The sequence below is a fragment of the Neolamprologus multifasciatus genome, chromosome 18 (assembly GCF_963576455.1).
Source record: "Neolamprologus multifasciatus chromosome 18, fNeoMul1.2, whole genome shotgun sequence".
In the NCBI taxonomy this organism is placed as follows: Eukaryota; Metazoa; Chordata; class Actinopteri; order Cichliformes; family Cichlidae; genus Neolamprologus; species Neolamprologus multifasciatus.
This window is the reverse complement of record NC_140456.1, coordinates 28,242,311-28,265,615: the sequence shown is the minus strand read 5'-3', so window position 1 is coordinate 28,265,615 and position 23,305 is coordinate 28,242,311. Positions and strand designations below refer to the sequence as shown.

At 41.6% G+C, this 23,305-nt stretch overlaps 3 protein-coding genes and 1 pseudogene across 4 annotated transcripts; 3 read left to right on the top strand and 1 right to left on the bottom strand.

Moving 5' to 3' along the window:
- The first annotated feature begins 1,061 nt into the window (after positions 1-1,061).
- Positions 1,062-3,252, top strand: LOC146498266 (peroxisomal trans-2-enoyl-CoA reductase-like). The gene is made up of 8 exons (XM_085141656.1): positions 1,062-1,279; positions 1,569-1,702; positions 1,780-1,945; positions 2,025-2,106; positions 2,212-2,308; positions 2,390-2,500; positions 2,724-2,835; positions 2,928-3,252. The coding sequence occupies exons 1-8, from the start codon at positions 1,168-1,170 to the stop codon at positions 3,008-3,010; spliced, it is 897 nt and encodes a 298-aa protein (XP_084997782.1). The 5' UTR covers positions 1,062-1,167; the 3' UTR covers positions 3,011-3,252.
- Positions 3,253-3,918: 666 nt separating this feature from the next.
- ndufb3 (NADH:ubiquinone oxidoreductase subunit B3) lies at positions 3,919-5,712 on the top strand. Its single transcript, XM_085141657.1, has 3 exons — positions 3,919-4,043; positions 5,231-5,359; positions 5,468-5,712. Exons 2-3 carry the CDS (start codon positions 5,232-5,234, stop codon positions 5,616-5,618), a joined length of 279 nt encoding a protein of 92 aa, XP_084997783.1. The 5' UTR covers positions 3,919-4,043; position 5,231; the 3' UTR covers positions 5,619-5,712.
- Positions 4,835-10,950, bottom strand: LOC146498264 (UDP-glucuronosyltransferase 1A1-like). Its single transcript, XM_085141655.1, has 9 exons — positions 10,208-10,950; positions 9,099-9,162; positions 8,869-9,017; positions 7,850-7,977; positions 7,670-7,763; positions 7,410-7,535; positions 7,248-7,335; positions 6,935-7,154; positions 4,835-6,115 (listed from the first exon to the last, which is right to left on the bottom strand). The coding sequence occupies exons 1-9, from the start codon at positions 10,730-10,732 to the stop codon at positions 5,845-5,847; spliced, it is 1,665 nt and encodes a 554-aa protein (XP_084997781.1). The 5' UTR covers positions 10,733-10,950; the 3' UTR covers positions 4,835-5,844.
- A 1,175-nt stretch (positions 10,951-12,125) lies between these two features.
- Positions 12,126-23,297, top strand: LOC146498263 (dual specificity protein phosphatase CDC14AB-like; annotated as a pseudogene). Its single transcript, XR_014870602.1, has 11 exons — positions 12,126-12,134; positions 13,551-13,630; positions 14,306-14,372; positions 16,457-16,510; positions 16,962-17,034; positions 17,708-17,938; positions 18,030-18,168; positions 20,095-20,322; positions 20,459-20,550; positions 21,681-21,818; positions 21,902-23,297. The product of XR_014870602.1 is annotated as a dual specificity protein phosphatase CDC14AB-like (transcript).
- Positions 23,298-23,305: the final 8 nt, after the last annotated feature.

The window sequence follows — 23,305 nt, the reverse complement described above, 5'->3', positions numbered from 1 at the left end:
TGAAGTGTGGCATTTTGCACACAGCCTGTAAATATCAACAACAAAAGGAGTGTGTAAAACATGTATATTGTAGTGATGCAGTATACTGTGTATATTTATACTGGCAGTATGGAAAATGATTATTTGGAAATGCTTAAAATGGAAATGATCATTTACTGTGAGGTGAGGTGTGGTTGGGGTGTGGACAGTGGTTGTGCTTTTGTAACGTTGAGGTATGGACAGCTACACACTGAGGCTTTGAGCCTCAGTCCTGCCCACATTTTATTCTGTAAACACTAAATTTCCACTGCTTTTATGGCCTTTTTAGTGGGGAGAACATAGCTAGGATTTAATGATTTAACAAATCTTTTAAATCCTTTGTCCTCCACAATGCTAAATGGCTGGGAGTCCTCAATCACCATGCTAACCAGGTTTTATCTATTTGAGATTGTTCTCCTGAGGAAAGACAACAAAAACAAAGCACAAATATAAATATCACACACATAACTTATTACAGTTGTATAATATTGTTATATCATTTAGTAACATTACTGCATGCTATATTATCATGACATTTGATGGCTCACCTGGTCTTGCTCCACAATCGGTGTTCCCCTTATTCTCATGCAAAGCTCTGTAGTGCCTAAGCATGGATGAGGTGTTGTTGTTATATCCCAGCTCCCTGGCACATAGCAAACACTTCACCTTGTACAAAAGTACAGACAGCTTAACATAAGTTTTATTGCACCATCAGTATTATGAAAATACATCTTCTGTAGAAATTTACATAACTTGTTGGGAGGAATAAAATCAAAATGTTCCCACACAGGGGAGGACATCCTCCTCTTCTTAGCTGGCTCCATTCTCTCCTGACTTTCTCTCCTCACTCTCATAAACCTCCAAACTGTCTCCAAACTCTCACTAACCGCAACTCTCCATCAAACACCTACATTGTGAATGGCGTCTGAGGGGTTCATATCGCTGTCATAGCTCGCGGCAAAGTTCGAACCACTTCGTGAACCAGTCACGTGGTACAGCCGGGCAGCGAGGCTTCGGACGTCATCATTTTCAGCTCCTCCCATAAATGAAGCAAGCCTCGATACGCGCATCGCGGAAACGCCCCCTAAATTACTCGACACAAGCTTTGAACCCTCCATACAGAACGTCACATCCCTACCAGAAACAAGCATGGCGGCTTCCAGTGTTTTCCGACCAGGCTTGTTCAACCATAAAGTTGCAATAGTGACGGGTGGGGGCACCGGGATCGGTAAAGCTATCTCTGCGGAGCTGCTGGAGCTGGGTGAGTGAGTTCTAATAGTTGTTGTAGCGCAAAGAGTCTGAAGTGAGGAGCAGCTGAGTGACAGCAAGTGAACTTCGACACAGTTACAAACAAGTCTGTAAGAGTCGCACCAGTGACCGCGGTCAAGTACGCGCAGGGACACTGTGAAAGTGTGGCTGTGAGTGTTCGCTAACAGCTGGAAACACCAAACATCTGGTGGCTGTCAGTGTTGTTTCACAGTAAATTGACTCGAAGCTTTATTTCGGAAAGTGCTGTAATTGTATTTCGTGACTCACTTGTTGGTCTTCAGGCTGCAGTGTGGTGATCTCCAGCAGAAAGGCTGACAGGCTGGAGGCAGCAGCTCAGGAGATGAGACAGAAAATCCCTCCCTCCAGTCCTGCAAGTGTCACTGCTCTGCCCTGTAACATCCGCAGCGAGGAGGAGGTGAGCAGCTCTGCATCTGCTGCTCGTTTCAGTGCGTTAAGTGGCTGATTTTCTTTTTGTCTTTCTGTCATTTGAAGGTGAAGGCTCTTGTGTCATCAGTGCTGAAGCGATATGGCCGCATAGACTTTCTGGTGAACAACGGAGGAGGTCAGTTCAGAAGCCCTGCAGAAGACATGTCCTCTAAGGGCTGGAAGGCTGTGGTAGACACCAACCTGACAGGAACCTTCCACTGCTGCAAGGAGGGTGAGCCGGGCACAGATAACACAGGCTTTTGGTTTGTGGTTTGGTCTCTCAGCGTGACCGTTGTTGTTCTCCCCTCCAGTCTACACAGCATGGATGAAGGAGCACGGAGGCGCCATCGTCAGCATCATCGCCAACATGTGGAACGGCTTTCCGGGCATGGCGTAAGAACAGTTTCCCTCATTATATACACACGAATGTGCAAAGTCACATAGTTGGTTTTTTTTTTAAATTGCCTGCTGCGTGGTGTGTCTCCTCCTCCCCGACAGCCACACAGGAGCAGCGAGGGCAGCGGTGGATAACTTAACTAAGAGTCTCGCCATCGAGTGGGCAGCCTCGGGGGTCCGAATCAACGCTCTTGCACCTGTGCGTACAGCTCAGCACGTAATCAGTTTTGTTTCAGTTTTTCAAGATTCGTATGATTTTCATCTCTCTGTTTGGCTGCAGGGTACAATCTTTTCCAAAACAGCGATGGAGAACTATAAAGAGTACGGACCACATCTTTTCAAGATGTCCGTTCCATTCACTCCTGCGAAGAGGCTGGGAGTGCCTGAAGAGGTTTGCAACCCAGTTCCCAGCTTTGTTAGAGGAAAAAAGAGTCTCCTGAAAACTCCCCTTGGTGTTGTTAAAAAAAAGAATGAAGCCAGGCCACAAAGGTCTCACAGTGCTCCATAAACAGCATTAGAGGATATAAAGAAGTAGTTGTGAAGCCATACAATAGAAGGAGAAAGGTTAAAGCACAACTGTACTGAACAATTTTTGAATTGCCGTCTTTGTCCAGGTCTCATCTGCAGTGTGTTTCCTGCTCTCTCCTGCTGCTTCCTACATTTCTGGAGCCACGTTGAAGGTCGATGCAGGACAAAGTTTGTATAAGTCCATGTGGGAGATACCGAGTACGTACAGCTCTCTAACACAACTGCACTGTAGTCTTCCCAGTATATATTAGATTTAGTACGAGGAGCTAAATTCTTGTGTTTGTCTCCAGACCACAGTGCATGGCCTGAAGCTCCAGAGGGGGAGAACCTGGATGCTCTGAATGAACTGGTCAACCCAAAAAGCAAACTCTGATTCACTCATGGGACGTGCAAGAGCACAAAATCCCCATATACAGAAAGTCTGTATATGTAGTGTGTGACTGATTGTTAAGAATTTGCACATAATTGTATGTAATTAATAGTACGAGAAGTGTCCAGAGGTAAACATTTGTAACATGCAAACTTTTGAAATGTACATATCATTTTTCTCTCCAATTCTCTTGTCAACAAGTCTGTGAGTAAAATTTAATAAAACTGTAAAACAGAACAATATAATTTTCTTTTTTCATTTAACATCTCTGTGTCTGTTTTGAACTAATTATCTCATAAAAAAGTCTAAAAAGATGTCTGATCATATATTGAACAGATGGGAGGAAAAATATTTTATGCCATATTTAGGAAATTCTTTTCTTACAGCAGTTGACAGGAATATGAAATGATATTACTACTAATAATGATAATATATGGAAATTGATTTTCTACCTGGTAGACATTTTGTATTATAGAAGGTTACAGCATGTGGTATCAAACGTTTCCTGCATCTGTTCTTGATTAATTGTGTTAAATGCACTTGAGAAACCAAAGAATGTGATCCTCGCTATATAGATAGCATGTATATGATTACAAACGGCTCTCACAGTTTTGCCCTTTGTGTGTACAGACATTTTTTCTCCTGTGGTTTCAGACCATCTAATCATTTGCAAATGAAATGTCTATCTTGCAGCTGGCTGCCAGGAATACAAAAAGACATTCAGACGATAGTAATTGTTTCAGCATGGTAACACCGCATGTTAATAATAATAAGTGTCATTAGGCGTAAATATATTTACATTGTGAATTTATGTAGTTGTTCTGTGTTTGATGTTGAAAATCAATCATATCTTTATAATTAAATAACGTTATTTTGTTGATCACGGGCACCGAACTAAAAAAAACACAGCGTGTTCTTTAAAAGTGAAAAAAGCGTTATGGAGTTTTGTCCCTAATGCCGTGCCATAATTTGCCGTATTCCTGCATCAACTGTCGTAACAATTATCCCAGCAGCAGAGGTCACAACAATTGTTCAGGTACCGGATTTATTCCTCTTTGAAATCTTCGGTGTTTCTGTATTACAGTCGTTTGTGTTTCTTTCTCACACCAGGCGATAGGAAAGCAATATTTTCACCAGGGAAGAGGCGTTTGAAAATAAATGTTAGAAGAATTGCAAACAGAAATGCATTGCTAACGTAATGCTAGCCTCCTTGTATGTGTGAAGTTGACGTTTAATTGACATATTATCCTCTAATAGGTCGGTGGGTTTAACCAGACAGGCTACACAGTAATAATGTTGACTATTTAAAGGGAGTTAATCGCTGATAACTTTGTTCGAGGAAGTGTGAATAGCGAGGTTAACATTTTTGTGTTTGTGTCGTTTCGCCTAGCAGCAAATATGGCTTGTGGGACAGAATAAAGACACGGCACTTAAACACATCTTTAATAATTCGGAATTTACTCGATAGTCGTTACAGTCACTAGATTTTATCCTGATGATTCTCGCGCTTTTGTTTCCTTTGTTAAATAAGTCGATAGTGCATAATAATTTTAGTGTGCAATGTAAATAAAGCTTAAATTTTATGACTAACTTTTTAACTACAGCTAAGCACCCCAAAGGCGATGGATAGACAGATATTTTATTGATCCCACAGGGGACATGTTTGTGTTACAGCAGCAGGTTATATAATAAAAATAGTAAAGTCTACAATAAATAAACAGCATAGGGAAAGTAACACTGCCACAGGCACACAGTGAGCCTTATAGTATGAGATTTTATGTAAAATTTTATGTATACAACAGTGATTAAAAAACCAATAACAAAAAATTAGGTTAAGTGGATTTTTATTCCTGACAGGTGTGTTCACCTGTCACAGACAGAAAAAGTTACTGTACAGTTTCACAGAGAATGACAGGACTCATTTCCTTAAGCTTATTTGTGGCTTTCATGTAATCATCCTTTGAATACATTAGCCATTTGCATGATTACACCCAGATACCAGAAATAAGTTGCAGATTTGGTCACAATGAACTTCGTCCTGTTGTTTTAAAATAAAAGTTCCTCTGTTTGAACATGTTTGTATTAAGCGAGCTGCTGCCATTTGCTGAACCTACTGAAAGTGAGCGTGTTTCATTAAGTAAAACACAGATGACACAAGAAGCAAAACAAAGTCTGTCAGTAAGGTGAAGGTTTAAAAAATGGCCTGTTTGCTTATGTTTCCAGTATGGGAGGTGACCACGGCCACAGCAAGCTCTCCATGCCAGATTGGCGACAGTGGAAGACACAGGGAACGCCGCTGGAGTTCACACAGCAGAGGCTGGCTGCACGGGGTCTGAAGGACCCATGGGCACGGTCAGTATTTTTGCCCACGTATGATATATTTCTGACATCTCCTTATATTCTGTGTGATCTGACACTTCTGCCCGTCTTTCTTTCCTGTCACTTTCCCTTTTTCTGCAGCAACGAGGCGTGGAGGTATTCAGGCGGCTTCGCTCGTGCTGTGACTCTGTCAGAAGTTCTGCTGAGAGGATTCAAGTGGGGTTTTGCTGCCTTTACTGTAGCTCTGGCTATAGAGTACACCATGTTCCCTCCAAAGAAGGGTGGCCACTAATGTTCATCATTGCCCCTCAACCCCAGAGCATATGTAATGGAATCTAATTATATTCTGTGTTTTCTCTAGATTAAATATCTTTGTGATCACACAAGGCTTCTTAAGTGTATTCAGTTAGAATGTAATCAACATTTTGCATTAAGGTTTTATTGATACTGATGTTTTATCAAAACCGTGATGAGAATACAATTACAACATCACAGTACTTCCAGTAAAAAAACTGTCCTTACTCCTGCTTCCACTTTCGTCTCAGTTTACGGAAGCACAGCTTCATACATTTTGCTGTCAGCATTACAAAAACAAGCACCACAGTAGTTAGCAGCACTATTACATCCAGGCTGAAGTACTGGAACCAGTAGAGTTCATGGAGAGCCGATTTGAGATGCTTCGCCCCTTTATGCCGCATCACAAATTCTGTCCAATACACTGAAAGCTCAAGCGGGTCCGACGGACGATCATTATGAAGATCTGACAGCTTCTTCACATTCTCTTTATACCTGAAAACACAGATAAATGGGCAGGTTTTTTTTTTTTAAATGACAGTCAGCTGAGTTAAATCATATGTAAAGTTCTTTCAAGAACAGATGGTACAGTGAAGGTTTGTTAGAGTTTTTTATTTTTTGCAATTAATGTGACCACCATCAAGTTTAACACAAGTCCTAAAATTAGATAATGTGATGTGGACCCAATTGAACCTTTTATTTACTTAAGAAAAAGTCACTCATTGCATACCTGTGAGGGGGAAAGTAAAAGCCTGCACCCTGTTCTAGTTTAAAGCACAGGGATCTGATATTCACTCAGAAATACACTGAGGCACAAATAAAGGACATTTCTGAGGACATCAGTAAAAGAGTTTCTGATGCTAAGGCTGGAAAAAATGATAAAAGTCAGACTGTGCTAATACAGGAAATTCAGAGCCAGTGTTACACTCTTTGGTGTGCGTGACCACCAAGGAGTCAACCTCATGTAGCTGCAATCATCACTACACAAAGAATAGTCATTTGTGAAATGAGAGGGCAAGTACGTTGGGTTAAGGTCAGAAAGTCTCACTGAGTCTAAAAACCACATGATTCACAGGCACCTGGAAAAGTTTTGCATTCAGTTTCCTTCAGATGTTTGTGGTGTGCACAGTGGTCCTGCAAATAGAAACCCCTCATGTTCCGTAAAGAACACCCATGACTGTCACCTGCTTGCTAAAGACGTGCTAGTTTGAAAAAAAAAAAAAATTTTGTAGACCAAAGTGGAAAGTTTTGGTTGAATGACAATCATTTAGATCTGCAAACGTGACATTGTGAGCTGTCTGCTGACTCCCTCACCTGCTGTCATTGATGACCTCCTTCAGTCCCTTCAGAAGAGTTTCTGTATTAATGTCTAAAATGTTCAACACGATTCCTACACCTCTGCTGGCCATCCTCGCAGCGTTGTCCGGCTGGTCCCCGTTCAGCGGCACCATCAGCATGGGAACGGCGTGACACAGTCCCTCAAACAGACCATGTGAGCCAGCGTGAGTGATGAATGCATGGGCTCCCGGGTGAGCTAAGACACAAAACATGCAGAAATATCAGATATTTTGATATGTGACACATCAGCGTGCTTCACATTTCAGGATGTGCTGCTGCAGACACACACCTAGCAGGTCATTCTGCGGGACCCATTTCATCATCTTCACATTTTCCGGGACATTGTCAGGAACCTTTCCAGTGTATCTCCATATGACCTGTCATAGTTTTATTGTAGATTAAGATTAGCTGTATTTATTTATAACACAAGATAAGCTGTATGCTGATATACCTTCTGTGGAATCTGTCTGAAGGCCTCCAGAAAGACAGAGGTGATTTCCTCTGGCAGATCTGACACCATGGAGCCCAGAGTGAACACTACAAACCCGTGCTCTCCAGACACCCAGGAATCTAGATCCTGACAAAACACAAACTTGCTTAAGCACTTTGCATTTATCACTCTTACCTGATTGGTCTTACAGTCTTACGGTAAGTGGTGTCAACCAGAATGTTCATAAATGCATTTAGAGTCTAAAACTCATAAAGTCTTACTGGGGGCAGAGGATGTTTCACATTGCAATTGATTCCACCAACCAGTACAATATTGGGCATGAGTGGGCGTGGGAAATCCAGCGTGAAGTCATTCCTGTTTAAATACAGCAACAGTTTTTTGGTTTTTTACACTCACACAGGCAGCAAATGTCAACAATACACAGACGTTGCATGTGTTACCTCAGCAGCCAGATATCAGAGTCTGAAAGCACTTCAGCCACGCCCACGTTCTCTCCAAGGAAGTCACGGGTTATGTGGTCAAAGCGCCAATACAGCAGTCTGCAAAACAGCGGCTCCACCAATGCCACCTGTGGGTCAGAGGCATTACAGGACAATAATACAGCACCAAAACTGAAGACATAAATCCAAGACATACTGTAATACTAATAACACTGACATGCTAGTTTGTCCCAAATTAACCTCATTGTAAGCAGAGATGGGCAGTAAAGCGTTGACGGTAACGCGTTACTGTAATCCGATGACTTTTTTCAAGTATTGAGTAAATTAAAGCAGTACGATTGCAAAAAAAAGCAAGTAGATTACTTTTACTTTCCCATAAGCACGCTGTGTTACCGCGTTACTAAAACTTTACATGCTGGAATATGCAGAAAATAGGTTTAAAAGTTAAACACTTTTCTTCAAGTCAAACACTCTTGCACATAATTTAATTTTTGCTTGGTGCAATGTGCATAAAGTTAAAAAATTAAAATGAATAAAACAAGTTTTAAAAGAGACTTTTTCATTTGATTCAATTTTATAAAATGAAATATTCAGAAAAAATCGAACGGGGCTCATAGGCTTTATAATGTATTGTTGTGTATCGTGTTTTTAAAAGTAACTAAAAGAAGTACTAAAGTAACTCATTACTTTTGAAAATAACAAATCAGTAAAGTAATGGGATTACCTTCTTGGAGAAGTGATCAGTAATTAGTAACTAATTATTATTTTCAAGTAACTTGACCGACACTAGTTGTAAGGAATAAATAATACTCTAATGACCACAAATGAGGTGAGTATAAAGTATGAAGAGTCATTTAGGAAAGATAATTTGAAGGTACAGCACATATTTCCCGAGCAATATGGTCACAAACCACCAGTGTTTTGTTCGTGACCATACATTGTCTGAAAGAAGATGCAAATAACATTCCTGGAAAAGCTGTGCTTTAAGGCTTGAATGTGCTAACTTCTGCCTGGCTCACCAAAGTGTTGATAAGTCTCTCCTTGAAACTCATTTTATCCGTGTATCCAGTGAAAAAGCGAGGAACGTATGAGGGCGGAGAAGGACAGCCAGCAGACTTCATGTCCAAGTGACATGGTATTCCTCTCAGCAGATTGACAGTAGGGAGACCTGGAAGTGATTGAGTAATGATAGGTGAGAAAATGTGCAGGTGTACAAGCAAACAGATAACCCGAGTGCAGAGGAGCTCACCTAATTTCCGAGCTATTAACGAGCCCGTGGGAACCATGGGATCTGTCAAGACGGCATCAAAGTCCTATAAAGTGAAACAGGAAGAAGGTGTAAAAGCAGAGAGGAGTCAGTTTTCCACTGTGTTTCAGCACTACAGTCTCTTGCATACATGGTTCACACATGGAGGATTTTACAGATTGTAGGTACAAAGGTATAAAGTGGTTAAACTGGACCTATGATGCTCATTTGAAAGTAGGACAGCATTGCATGATTCACAGTTCAGTTTTTATCCTTTATTGGACCTTTGTGCAGCTCCCTAGTTCATCATCAGTCTAGCAGAAGCTTTTTTTTTATAGCCCCTCCCCCTTTAAGTAAACTTTTTTTTCTCATTGGCTGTTGCTCATAACCAGAAGATTTGAACACCAGGTGCATGCTACGCCAGCCAGCGTTGTACATTTATGTTTGGCATATCTTCTCTCACTGACTTCATCCAAAGTCAAGAGAAGAAAAAACACTTGCAGAAACAGAGCATTTAGATGTCTACAGTTTACTTGCACATGTACTGACCTGAGCTTTTAAGTTTAATATGAGCATCCACCACTGTTCACATACAGATATGGTAAAAAGAAAGTGCACCTGTTTTCCTATCTTTGGTTTCACATATTAGGACATAATAAACATCATCTGGTCCTTAAGAGGTTTTAAAGGTCTTAAATAAACAATGACATGGTGTAATATGTTTTATAGTTCATGTGAAGTTGTAGTGGCCCGATTTTGAGACCTGATAAAGCCTATACAGCTTTTAATGTCCTGATGTGTAAAACCTTAGTGTCAGGGTGGGCTGCGTGGCATGTTTTTTTTATTTTTTTTTTTATTTTCCATGGGTCTATTAATAATAATATACAATTAAAATTTTATGAAATATACACAGTCGACCACTACAGTTACATTAATAGATGTACAACATGATGAGAATTTAGACTGCCAACTTGTAGAAGAGAACCTCCATCCCAACACTCTTACACAGCATAAGCAAAAGACCCTCCATGTACAATTTGCAAAGCTTAAGCTCCAATGTTGGTTTTGCAGCTGATACCAAAGTTGTTTTCCTTTTCTGTATTTGTACTCACCTGCTGGGACAAGTGTGATATGAGACTGGCATTGAAGAGCAACGTCTCTGCAGTGATGTGCAGAAAATCAGAAATGGCCTGGGCCTGTGTGAACCGTTTCTTGATCTTCTCCATGAAAGGCTGTGCAGATCTTTTCATGATGTCTTTGTGTGTGGACATCACAGAGTCGATGTAAGCCTTGTCATAAGGTACAGGATAGGTCAAAGTGTCATAGTGTTTCCCCGGACCCATTCGTACGGTGGTCTCTGGCATCACCACCGTAACTCTGTGTCCACGGCGACCCATTTCCTGGGCAATGGCTTTAAGACCTACCCAGTGACTCCCATCCATGGGCACCACGAGCAGTTTGCCTAAAAACTGTGAAAAACTTGCAGGCTTGGTGTGAGGAAGTTCAGCCTCTTCTGTCTTCAGCTTGTTTTTGGGACTGGACTTTTCTGAACTAGATCCCTTTGTATTATCCACAGCACCAGTTATTTCCATGACCACGTTAAGCAGCAAAAACACAAAGACTCCTGCTGTCCTCATTGTTCTCTCGTCAGTGTACCAACCGCTAATTGAATTGAGCACAGAGAAAGTTTTGGGGGAATGACAAAGGAAACACCCCCTTCCCTGAGCTTTAGGTCTTGCAGCTGTAAATCAGGCTCTTCTCTCTGCAGGCTCCTCTGAATACATTGTTTAAATTCCTCAGTGAATTAGCAGATTGGATTTGTGTGTGTTCAAAGTCCATCCTGTTGGGAATCTAGGTGAGAGGAGCAGCCCTGCTAATCTAAAGCAATCATCAAAGAGTGTACTGTGGCTTTAATGCAGTTTCAAAGGGCAGCGTTATCACAATATGTCTTTCCTGCCCTCCCCGAAACCAGGGTCAACTACCTGCATCGTTTTCAATTTGTAAACAGACACAAATGCAAAGGGACCTCATCCAGGGTGACCGTGGGGGGGGGGTTGGGAAGCGCATCTGTAACCGGAAGGTCGCCGGTTCGATTACTGGGCTCTCTGTCCTGTTTTGGAAACTAACTGCACAGCAGGCAGCACTATTAGTTCTCTCAGTCTCAGAGCAGCATTTCTAATTTTGATTGAAACTGTCAGAGAAAACGGCAGCCTCGAGCAGCCAGGATATTAGTTTACAGAGGTTGTTAAAATTATATGTCTAATGTTAAAATGTTGGTGACACAATCATTTCATCCTAATGGCACTGACATATTCATAGGGTTAATTTTTGAGACAAAATGTCATCAGGTAGTCATGATTTTGCAAATATTCCACCTTGTAGTGCAGTTTGCACAACTTGTTTTAAAAATGCACTGACCCTACAAACATTACTGATGAGTCAAGATCTGCACAAAGTGACAGAAACACTGAAGCAGCTCCACATTTTATTCTTATTATCATGTATGTCCTATTTGTCAGGTGACAGAAGAACCAACACAAAGTTCAGAGAGTAATGGTGACACAAGATCACAGGTGAAATTGGATGAAAACTTGTTGGTTCATGACTGTATTTGAAGCACATGTGTGACTGCATGTATGTGGAATGTCTCACTGTTATTGATCAGGTGACAGAGGCAGCTCTGCCATGTTGTAGCTCAGAGGTGAAGAGGTGAGGTCACAGGTGACTGACTGATGATTTGGTGCTGTAGTTTAACTAGTATTTATTATCATGACAATTGTTAGGCTGCTGATGTAAATTGATTCATTAGTGTGTGTTTGACAAAGAATCTGAATTGACACGTCTCACTTTTTATATGGCACGAATCAATGTGTTATTTTATCAGGTGGCAATATGTCCTAGTGCGGTCAGAGGGGAAGAGCCAGGGCCAAAGGTGAGGCACATCAAGCACACAATAATAATTTTAATCTGAGGATAAAACGCATGTACTGAGGATGAAAGAAGCTTCAGTGATCTCAGAAGACTAAAAACATGGGTAAGGTTAACAGTGACTCGAATGAGATTAAACAATGCTGCTGTATGTCCACCAGGAGAGACTGGACAGTATAGATGTAAAACCAATATGCCAGCAGTTTATCTCAGTTAACGAGAGGAGAAGGCATGTGTTTGGCTGCTTCACATAGAGGACATTGAGTTGTTGTGTGGGGCATGTAGTCCATGTCTGTTGCTGTAACAGTAGCTCATGTTTAGAATAAAAATCCCAGCTCACTGAGTTGATCGGGGCAATAGTGCCTAAAATGTTGCATAATGTTGCTGAGAGATCTTTTACTCTGTGGTAATCTTAGACGAGTAGTTTTATGGACAAAATCCAGCAGGTCATTCAGTGTTCCCTTAGTGCTAATGTGTAACAAATGTTGGTGTACTATAACTGAACTAATGTTGTTAAGTCCTTAAAGTCATATTCTTTTATTGTCATGACTGTATTTGAACCTATTTTTATGTTTGTATGATACCTGATTTATATGGAATATGGCTGAAGTAAACTAAAGTCTAAAATACTTTAGTCAGTCATTTGTTTAATAGTAATTTAACATTATATAATTCACATATAAAACTATGAATTGAAATTTTAAATGGTTTAAAAGCATGTAGAGTAGCATACATAGGCAAGTATATTTACTTCTTTTTTTTTTTATCGAGAAGCAAAAACAAAAAGGAAAAAAAAGAAACAGGGCAGGGTTCAGTGGCTGAATCATCCGTCCCCACCAATGCCAAAACCAAATCTACACCCTTGATGCAGACTTTGGGCCCCTCAACCTGCCCATGCTGTACAGATCATCTGATTGCCCGTCTGTCTGTCCATTATTAGTTATGTAGTGTTACGGATTCAAATATTGGGGATGGATACAAGAGGAAAACCCAAAATAACCACACTGGTCCGGCCGGGTCAAGTCAAACGATGATTTAATGAACACACGCGTGGGAGATGGACACCATACAGCAGACAGCATCAAATCTCAAAATGGTGGAGCCTTGATCAAACTCTTATAGCCTCTAGTGGCCCCCACCTAATCATAAAAGCCTAAACATTCACATTCTTTCTCACACACAGCGCCTAAGCTACGACCTTGGCTCCCTGTTTATCTGCTCCTGATGAGATGGGGCAGTCTGCTCTGTTCTCTTCTAACCAGACAAATAAGGCGATGACTTTCTGTGAACAGTATTTCTTATAACTCAGCAGTATAATGCATCATAAACAATATCATTCATTCACAATAAATCAGCAGTCTAATATAATGCAAATCAGTTGACCAAATGTAATAGTTATCACCTTCTTCTAATTCAGGAGCATAATGCAAACTAAAACTACGTAATAATTCACAATCTTTAATTAGGGGTCTAACATGGCATAAAATAATATCATAATCCTACAGTAGTTTAACCTCTGCCCTGTAGGTTCAGTATTTGAAGAGAAGCCCAGAAGATGCCTACAGGACTCTGATAGCAGGAAACAACACAGGCTACATGCCGTTTAGGTACAGGCTGCTGCTTTCTATGAAACAGCACTTCATGCTGGGGCTGTTGTCATTACATTTACTGAGACACTATTCTTCTCTGTCTGTTAAATCTAGCTTAGCTTAGCTTAGCATAAAGACTGGAAGCAGGGGTAACAAGAAGAAACTCCACCTAGCTGGAAATTATTTGGCGACCTTGGCATGAACGTTCCAGGAAGTCAGGAAACCTCACCAAACCCACACTTTTAAGTTTGGGATGGGAACATTTTCCCGTATTATTGTAGGGTTTTTACTGCTGTTGTGATTTGGCACTATATAAATAAAACTGAATTCAGAAATTTGAATGAATTGTTAACAGTTTATGAGCTCTTAGTGAGCTTTAGCGGTGCCAGTGGGTTGATTTCCTTCATCTAGACTGAGCTAAGAACGTGTTTCCCCCCATTCCCAGTCCTGAGCTCAGCTCAGCTAAACAGGTGCTGCTTAGTTTTTACACTCTTAGTGATGGTTTATGTTTATTTACAGTGCAAACAAGTCTGAGACCATATGTGAACAGATATGATCTGAACCCTATCCTATTGTAAAAGCTTTTGTCTATAACCACACTACTATTACTGTATTCCTTTCACTGTGTGTGTGTGTGTGTGTGTGTGTGTGTGTGTGTGTGTGTGTGTGTGTGTGTGTGTGTGTGTGCCACAGAGACGCAGCGGTCGGAGAGTGCTCATTTAACCTCACCGTCCTAGACTGCTTACAAGGAATCCACAAGGTAGCAACGACGTCTAACACAGATGATTTTAGTAAAATTTAAATGACGCTGATTAATTTTCATTTTGGTCATACCTCATTTTAACGCAAAAATCCCTGTTTGAGCCACATTTGACATTGTTCCCCTCTTATTCTGTAACAACAGTAATTGAATTCAGTTTTATTTATAGCACTAATTCTAAGCAACAGTTACTCCAAGGTACTTTAACTTATAAGGTAAAGACCCTACAGCACTAGAAGTATACACTTGGCAACAGTGGGAAGGAAAAACTCCCTTTCAACAGGACGAAACCTCCAACAGAACCAGGTTTAAGGAGGCAGCAATTCACTGTGACAGGTTAGCAGTGAGGGGTAAGAGAAGAGAGCAGAAAGAACTACAAAGGAGTTTAATAATTACTAATGATTAAATACTTCAGTGATGTACAAACACACAGGAATTGAAAACAAATGACTAAAGAAGAAATAGTCAGTGCATCAACGTGTCTTTTAGACCCCATTCCTACAAAACTGCTCAAAGAAGTCCTGCCATTAATTAATGCTTCAATCTTAAATATGATCAACCTATCTCTAATAATCGGCTATGTACCACAGGCCTTCAAGCTGGCTGTAGTTAAACCTTTATTCAAAAAGCATCTCTAGACCCAGCAGTCTTAGCTAATTATAGGCCAATCTCCAACCTTCCTTTCATATCAAAAATCCTTGAAAGAGTAGTTGTCAAACAGCTAACAGATCATCTGCAGAGGAATGGCTTATTGGAAGAGTTTCAGTCAGGTTTCAGAGCTCATCACAGCACAGAAACAGCTTTAGTGAAGGTTACAAATGATCTTCTTATGGCCTCTGACAGTGGACTCATCTCTGTGCTTGTCCTGTTAGACCTCAGTGCAGCATTCGATACTGTTGACCATAATATCCTATTAGAGCGATTAGAACATGCTGTAGGTATTACAGGTACTGTGCTGCAGTGGTTTGTATCATATCTATCTAATAGACTCCAATTTGTGCATGTAAATGGAGAGTCCTCTTCACACACTGAGGTCAATTATGGAGTTCCACAGGGTTCAGTGCTAGGACCAATTCTGTTTACATTATACATGCTTCCCCTAGGCAGTATCATTAGAAGACATAGCATACATTTTCACTGCTATGCAGATGACACCCAGCTCTATCTGTCCATGAAGCCAGATAACACACACCAATTAGTTAAACTGCAGGAATGTCTTAAAGACATAAAGACTTGGATGGCCGCTAACTTTCTGCTTCTTAATTCAGATAAAACTGAGGTTATTGTACTCGGCCCTGAAAATCTTAGAAATATGGTATCTAACCAGATTCTTACTCTGGATGGCATTACCTTGGCCTCCATTAACGCTTTGAGGAACCTTGGAGTCATTTTTGACCAGGATATGTCCTTCAACGCACATATTAAACAAATATGTAAGACTGTGTTCTTCCATTTGTGCAACATCTCTAAAATTAGAAATATCCTGTCTCAGAGTGACGCTGAAAAACTGGTTCATGCATTTATTACTTCCAGGCTGGACTACTGCAATTCATTATTATCAGGATGTCTTAAAAACTCCCTGAAAAGCCTTCAGTTAATTCACCAGGTGACCCTGAATCCTCCCTTAGTTATGCTGCAATAGGTGTAGACTGCTGGGCGATTCCCATGATGCACTGGGTGTTTCTTCTTCACTCACTTCTCTGCACTGAATCATACTTGTTATTAATCTCACACTGTCTTCACAGTGTGTCTTTGGTCCTGTCTCCGTCCCCTCAGCCCCTCAGCAGTCAGTCAGATTGCCGCCCCTCCCCGAGCCTGGTTCTGGTGAACATGTGTTTCTGTTAAAAACGAGTTTTTCCTTCCCACTGTCACCAGTGTGCCTGCTCATAGGGGGTGGTCTGATTGTGTTTCCTCTGTATAACTGTAGGGTCTTTACCATACAATATTAACTGCCCTTAGGTGACCTTTGTTGTGATTTGGTGCTAAAAAAAACTGAATTGAACTGAATCTGTGAAACCACTGCAGAGTTGTATGCTCTGAGTGCTTTTGTTGTGAAAATCTGTTTCTGCTCTTTTCCTCTGCAGGCATTACAACATGGTTTCCAGGATTTCAGTGCAGAAGAATATGAACATTACGAGGTAACAGACTGCAGAGTGCTGACTGTTCTACAGGTCTATATCAATGAAAACAGGACCAGGATACAGTAAGAAATAAATAACGTACGGTTGTTATTCATCCAATTTATTTGCAGTGCTGTTAGTAACACAGTCAGGGCCAACCAAGGGCTCATACGGTGCATGTCCAGGCCTGCCTTGGTGCACGCTGTATTTCCTCAGTTTCTCAGTTAGATTGATCCATAACTCACCCCGTCCAGTCAGTGAGTACCACCTCAGTGAAGTAAAAGTCAGCTCACCTGTGTCCACTGCAACAAAACTGATTTCCAATGAAAGGTAAAAGCCCCCCAAAACAGACCCTATGTGTTCAGTACTGCAGTGGTGGTATAATTAAGGTGTTCTGGATCCAACGTTTTTAACTGATATGTCGGTAACCTCTATCATGCCTTTCTTTCCTTTCTTTTTGTGCTTTTAGCGAGTTGAAAATGGAGATATGAACTGGATCGTTCCGGGAAAAATTCTGGTGTTCAGTAGCTCTCATTCTCGTGGTAAGATAAAAAATGGTGAGTCAGAATCTCAAAGCTAAAAGCTAAAAGCATGCCTCCAAACCAACATCAGTGCTCATGTTGCTTGGCCTGACAGAAGGCCGCTGCAGCCCCTCAGTGCCTGCACGTCCTAAAACAGCTGAGAAGAGCTAACCTTACCCTGCTGTCTTCTGATGGCGTGTATTGTTTCCTGCTTAGCTCTGTCATGTGTGAGTTGTCATGTTGTTACGGCTGGATTAGATGAGCCTGAACCCTGCAGTGGCTCGGGGTTTCCCATGATGCACTCATGCTTCTTCATCACTCAGCTCTTTTTACTTTGTGTATTTACACCACTTTGCACGTAGTTATTATTCACCTCTGGCTCTCTTCCAGTCCATCTCTTGTCTTGTTGTCCTCCCCTCACCCCGACCACATGTGGCAAATTGCTCCCCCTCCCTTAGCCTGGTTCTTGTTAAAAGGGAGTTTTTCTTCCCCACTGTCAGCAGGTGCTTGGGGCCGTTTGATTGTTGGGGTTTTCTCTGTATTTAACGTCTTTACCTTACAATATAAATCAGTTGACACTATGTCATTGAATCTTATTTTACGTTTGCATTAAGAGACAGTACTTGCATTAAAAACAGACCCTCGCTGATTGAAACATATGATGGAACTCAGTTGTTGTTGATTCTGTCTCCAGGTTATCCCCTTCACACACCCGATGCATACTTCTCATACTTTTGCCAAAATGACGTAACGACCGTGGTTCGTCTGAACAGGAAGTTGTATGATGGCAGGCGGTTTGAGGATGCAGGATTTGAGCACCACGACCTCTTCTTTCTTGATGGGACCACGCCCTCTGACCTCATCATTAGACGCTTTCTGCATGTGTGTGAAAGTACAGACGGGGCAGTGGCAGTGCACTGTAAAGGTAGGACTGCAAGTGTTTATGTATGTTTAATTGATGTCATTTATTTATTTTATCTTAACTTTGTCTCTTTAAACACTCCATCCATTTAGAGCTGGGTTAGGCCGCACGGGGACTCTGATTGGCTGCTACCTGATGAAGCACTTCCGGTTTACTGCAGCCGAGGCGATTGCTTGGATCAGAATCTGTAGACCTGGATCTATCATCGGTCCACAGCAAAACGTCTTAGAAGAGTGAGTTTGTGCCTCAGCTGTGACCGCTCAAACCAAACAGTCCAATTTCCGTGACTCAAATTCAAATTTTATTTGTCACATACACAGTCATACACAGTACGATATGCAGTGAAATGCTTGGACAACTGCTCGTGACCTAAAGAAAAAAAGAAAAGGCTATGAATAAGATAGGAAATAAATATGAAAATTAAAAAGGGTAAATTTAACTAGGAAGGAATAAAATAAAATATAAAAATTAAAGTTAAAAATAAAATAACTGTACAACACAAATTAGAATGAAGGGTAAATTTAACTGGGAAAGAATAAGATAAAATATATAAATTAAAGTTGAAAATAAAATAACTGTACAACAAAATACACAATACACAGTATAGAAATATATAAGAATGTATGAAGAAATATAAATATATATATACACAATAACAGCAGCTGTACAAGTATTAAATGGAAATGAAGAATATAATGTCCAGTGTTGTGCAATCCACATTTGTAAGTGACTTGTGCAGTGCAAATATGCTTAAAGTGATATAAGTGATGAAGTGAAAACAATGTCCAGAATGTCCAGTGTGTGTGTAAGAACTATATGTGTGGGTCAGTACTATGTGGCGGTGTGATTGAGAGACCGTATCGCCTGCGGGAAGAAGCTCCTCCTCAGTCTCTCTGTGTTGGTCTTCAGGGAGCGGAATCGCTTTCCTGACCTCAACAGAGAGAACAGTCCGTTGTTGGGATGGCTGAGGTCCTTCACGATCTTCCTGGCCTTGGTCCAGCACCGCCTGCTGTAGATTGAGTGCAGGTCAGGGAGCTCGGAGCGGATGGTGCGCTCAGCTGATCGCACAACCCTCTGTAGAGCTCGTCTGTCCTGCATGGTGCTGTTCCCGAACCAGGTTAAGATGTTTCCCGTCAGGATGCTCTCTATGGTGCACGAGTACAAGTTCCTGAGCACCTTGGAGGGCAAAGGTATCAGTGGGAGACAATCATTAACCTTTAGTGCTGTTCATGAAAGTACAGGAGTAATGATTTCCAAATGATGTGCACACAGACACGTCTGCAACACTTCATTAGGATAATGTGCCCTGTCAGAAAACACAAGCAGACGGCAACTTCACCTCCAAGGTGCAGACAAAGATCTGATGAGGTGAAGACTCCAGTGACAGAGTATTGGGGAACAATAACGTGTTAGTGGCCTTCATCAGGGTCATTGCGTTTACCTGTGAAGGTGTGATTGGTCCACTTGGATCTTTTCTGTTTCCAGTTTTTTTTATTTAAACACAAACTGTTTGACATTTTGCAATGACCCAAAAGACGTTGGTCACTGAGTACAGCTGTTCCCTAATACTTCAAGTGTCGCTGGAGTCTTCACACAAAGCACAAGTAGATCAGGAAGGGTTTGAGGTGTCACCTTGGCCTTCAACTTCGGCAGATCTCAATCTCATCGAGCATCTGTGAGATGTGCTGGACAAACAAGGCCCGTCTGTCCTTAGGCTGTGGCATCTATTGCTGTTACCACACAAGATGTTTCTCCATGCTGAGGACATGGTTGGAGCATGCTGGAAATGTAGTAAAAGTTAGAAGAGAAGCAAAAGGTGGAGGTCAGGGTGGGGCATTCCCCAGGGTGCCCATGTGCAGCTGGTGGTGGTGGTGACTGCAGCAGTGGGAAACTGGTGGATGATGAATCAAATGTAATTTAAAAAAAAAGCCTGAAAACTGTGTTACTGCTGCAGACTGCAGTCACAGTGTTCAGCTGCAGCTGGTTTCTCTCCTCAGCTCTGGACGCACACTTCCTCCTTACGCCACAGTAGTGCTCTGTTGCTAATGGCTACTAGCTTTGTGTGTCTACTTACACGCTAAACTAGGATGTTGAATGTTATACCTGCTAAACATGATATCACAGTTAGTTTGTGGCGTGTGTTTGATGTTTGTGTGCAGGAAGCAGCACAGTTTGTGGGTTCAGGGTGACGTGCATCGGTCTAAACAGAAGCTGGTCCAACAGAGACTGAGTCGGCAGCAGCAGCTGCAACAACAGCTGCAGCAACAGCAGCTTCACCCTCTGACTCTGTGCAGGGAGGGAAACAGGAGGCAGTGTCCTCGCTGCTTTCCAGCATGGATGACCTGTCAATCAACACCGCGCTCTGCAAGTCATATAGCTTGGATGAGGTCAGCGGTGTGACTTCATAGCATCAACATGACCTTTTTTAATGGTTACTGCAGAATTCAAACAGGCTACTGAGTTATGATCACAATGTTGTGTTTTCATGCTGCTAATTGTGTCTTTCTTTCTGTGTCTGTGCAGAATAACTGCAAAGAAGTCAGTCTGACACAGGGAGACAAACTGAGAGCACTGAAGGCAAAACGCCCACCGAGATCAGCATCATCCTGCTCAAGGTACCAATTGCTGTAATTTAATTTATGATAAATGGTTATTGTGGTCAGTGCAAGAGACACGTTGAGAATTAGCTCAAACGCTGGAAACAAAGTTTCTATTAACAAGGAGATATAATAGACACCAATATGTTTTTGTGGATGTCAGAAAACAAGTACATAAGTGACTCTGTTGTCGAATGCTACAAAGAACGCACACTTTGTTTACACGCTGTCTGACAGACAGACTGGACTGAATGAAATCGTGCTGTGTTCTCATCTGTGCAGCGTAAATGTTGTGTATAACCTGCTCGAGTTCATGTATCCTTTTTTGTTCTTTGGTTAAACTGAAACCTAAATGCAACAAGAGAAGTTTTTGTCTTTTGGATACTTTAGTTAATTATGAGTGAGATTAAGGTTATGGGGGTTGTCAGAGTATTCCTTCTACTGCCTGACAGTGTCCTCAGTTGGAGTCAGCAGGCCTCCATCTTTACTGTACACCGTGTTGGTAGAGCACCACTTCCCCCTCCTGACGGTTTGCCAGAATCGCTCCTCCTACGGCCAAGTTTTTGCTGCAGCCGCGGCCTGAGCTGCGTTTCGATTGGCTTGCCCGCTGCCTCTGCTCTCCACCCTTGGCTGCCGCCAGACACACAATCAGTAGATAATACCTCTGCTCATTACAGTTTTTGTTTTGGTCCCTGAATCCACGGCCCAAATATAGAAGACATATAAGATGCTGCCATAGTTCAAGAAACATTTTATAAAAAGTAAATAGTTACAAATCGGGGATATGGGAGCTGCGGCAAAAAGAAACAAAAGTGAAGGACGACCACGAACCAAACTCACAGCGTGCTTCCGGCTTCTCCTGTAAACTAACATCACTAAACTGCTAATCTGACACAACCAAGAACTGGGCTACTTCCACGGAGGTTAAATCGAGGTACCTCCAACACGTCGAAGCGTATTTGTATTTTGTCTGTCTCTTGTACAGAGTGTATGTGCAGATGTTGATTCCTGCAGTGAGCGTAGACATCATCAGAAGAATTTTTAGAGAAATTGTTCGTTGTGCTTGTTTTTGTGAAGGATCAAGGTTAGTATTTGCTCTTGGATCACATACACACACAAATATGACGTGTTCTTGTTTTCTGTGTCAGGTTAAACCTGTCCAAGACTTCACACTGCTCCATCCTCCCTCCCCCGAAGCCCTCCAAAGCCCACCTTTCCCTCACCCCCTCTTCTACTAAAAAGCTGAGACCAAGTTCCTCTACCACCACTGCTCCGCAGATCAGGAGGTTGGTGTCTGTGCTTTTGTTCCTTATTAGAAGAACATTATAATAAAATCAATATAAAATGTGATGTGCTGATGTCTCCACAGTCCCTTCAGCCTCACTTTATTCAGCACCAGGCCAGCACTGATTCACTGACTTCACACTTGGGACGTTCTGGTTATGAATCAGCCCAGCTGATGATGGACTCGCTGGAAACTGGATCAGCTCTCTTGCACGTTTAATAGGCTGTAAATCCTTTTTTAGCCCCAATAACTACTTTTCATTTTGACAGACAGAGCCAGCAGTTTGTCACCACTTTAACTGGTCACGTGGCCCATTCTGTGATAAAAGGACTGACACCATAAATCATCACGTCTCTTGGGTATAGCAGGCAGGTAACTGTAAAAAACTGCTGCTGCATATTGCATATATAACATCTGCTAGATGCTGAATGTCCCGTTGTCACAATCATTTTGCTGGAAGCAAAGGACACGTGCAGGTGCAAAGACCAAACAACGCTAACAGGGAATAAAAGGTTGTGGCCCGAGGACTGAGTCAGACCATCGCCAAGAACAGTTTGGGTGCTTCTGATAAACGGCTGCTGCCATTTGTCCATCCGAAGTTCAGAACCACAGGATGTAGACGGCCTGAAGCAACGTCTTGGTTGCGGAAACACAGACCTTTAAACGTCGTACCAAAATCCACGCCTTAAACTTTGGCAGGTCACAGGTTTCTTGGCTGCACATGATGGACCTAGCTTATTTGGCAAGTTGTTGTAATGTTGTCTCCTCATTTTCAGTACTTTAGTAACCTGATTGGGTTAGAGAACCATAGCAAACCACATCTTTTGTAAGAGATTGGTGCACATTGTTCAAGAATTAACAAATGGACACAAAATTGTCTTGCAAGACCAAGAGTGATACACTGTTTCTGCTATAGATGTTATTTATATTTTCCAAGACTATTTCATCGATAAAGTATGACAAACTTATATTTGTTGGTCTTTTAATGTTCTACTAATGCAGAGCGAGGGACACAAAGCCACGACATGCTTATAATGCACTTTGAAAACCTCTGAGCACACATGCTAGCAATAAAAGACACAAAGAGTCATTACAGGAAATCAATTAAATGAAGACAGAGATTCTGATGTTTCATACATGTCAAACGTATCAGACTGAACACGGCACACACACTTTATTTCACAGGTTCTAACATGAAAGTCATTCATATTCATGCACTGAACTTGTCAACAGTACTTTGGCAAAAGACAAATATTTTGAAGGAAATCATACATAAAGCAAATTCACTATGTTCAGCTTTGCACTATTTTTTTCTTGCAGTAAAATTCTTAATATGCAAATGATGTTCAGCTTTGAGCGTGTTGTTGCTGTCATACTTTTCTGTATCTGAATGTGTTTCAGACTGTGTGACAGCAGCTCAGATGTGCTGTCTGATTGGTAGTTTACTCCAAAGAAGGAAAACCAGTCAGTGGTGACTAGGACTGCTCG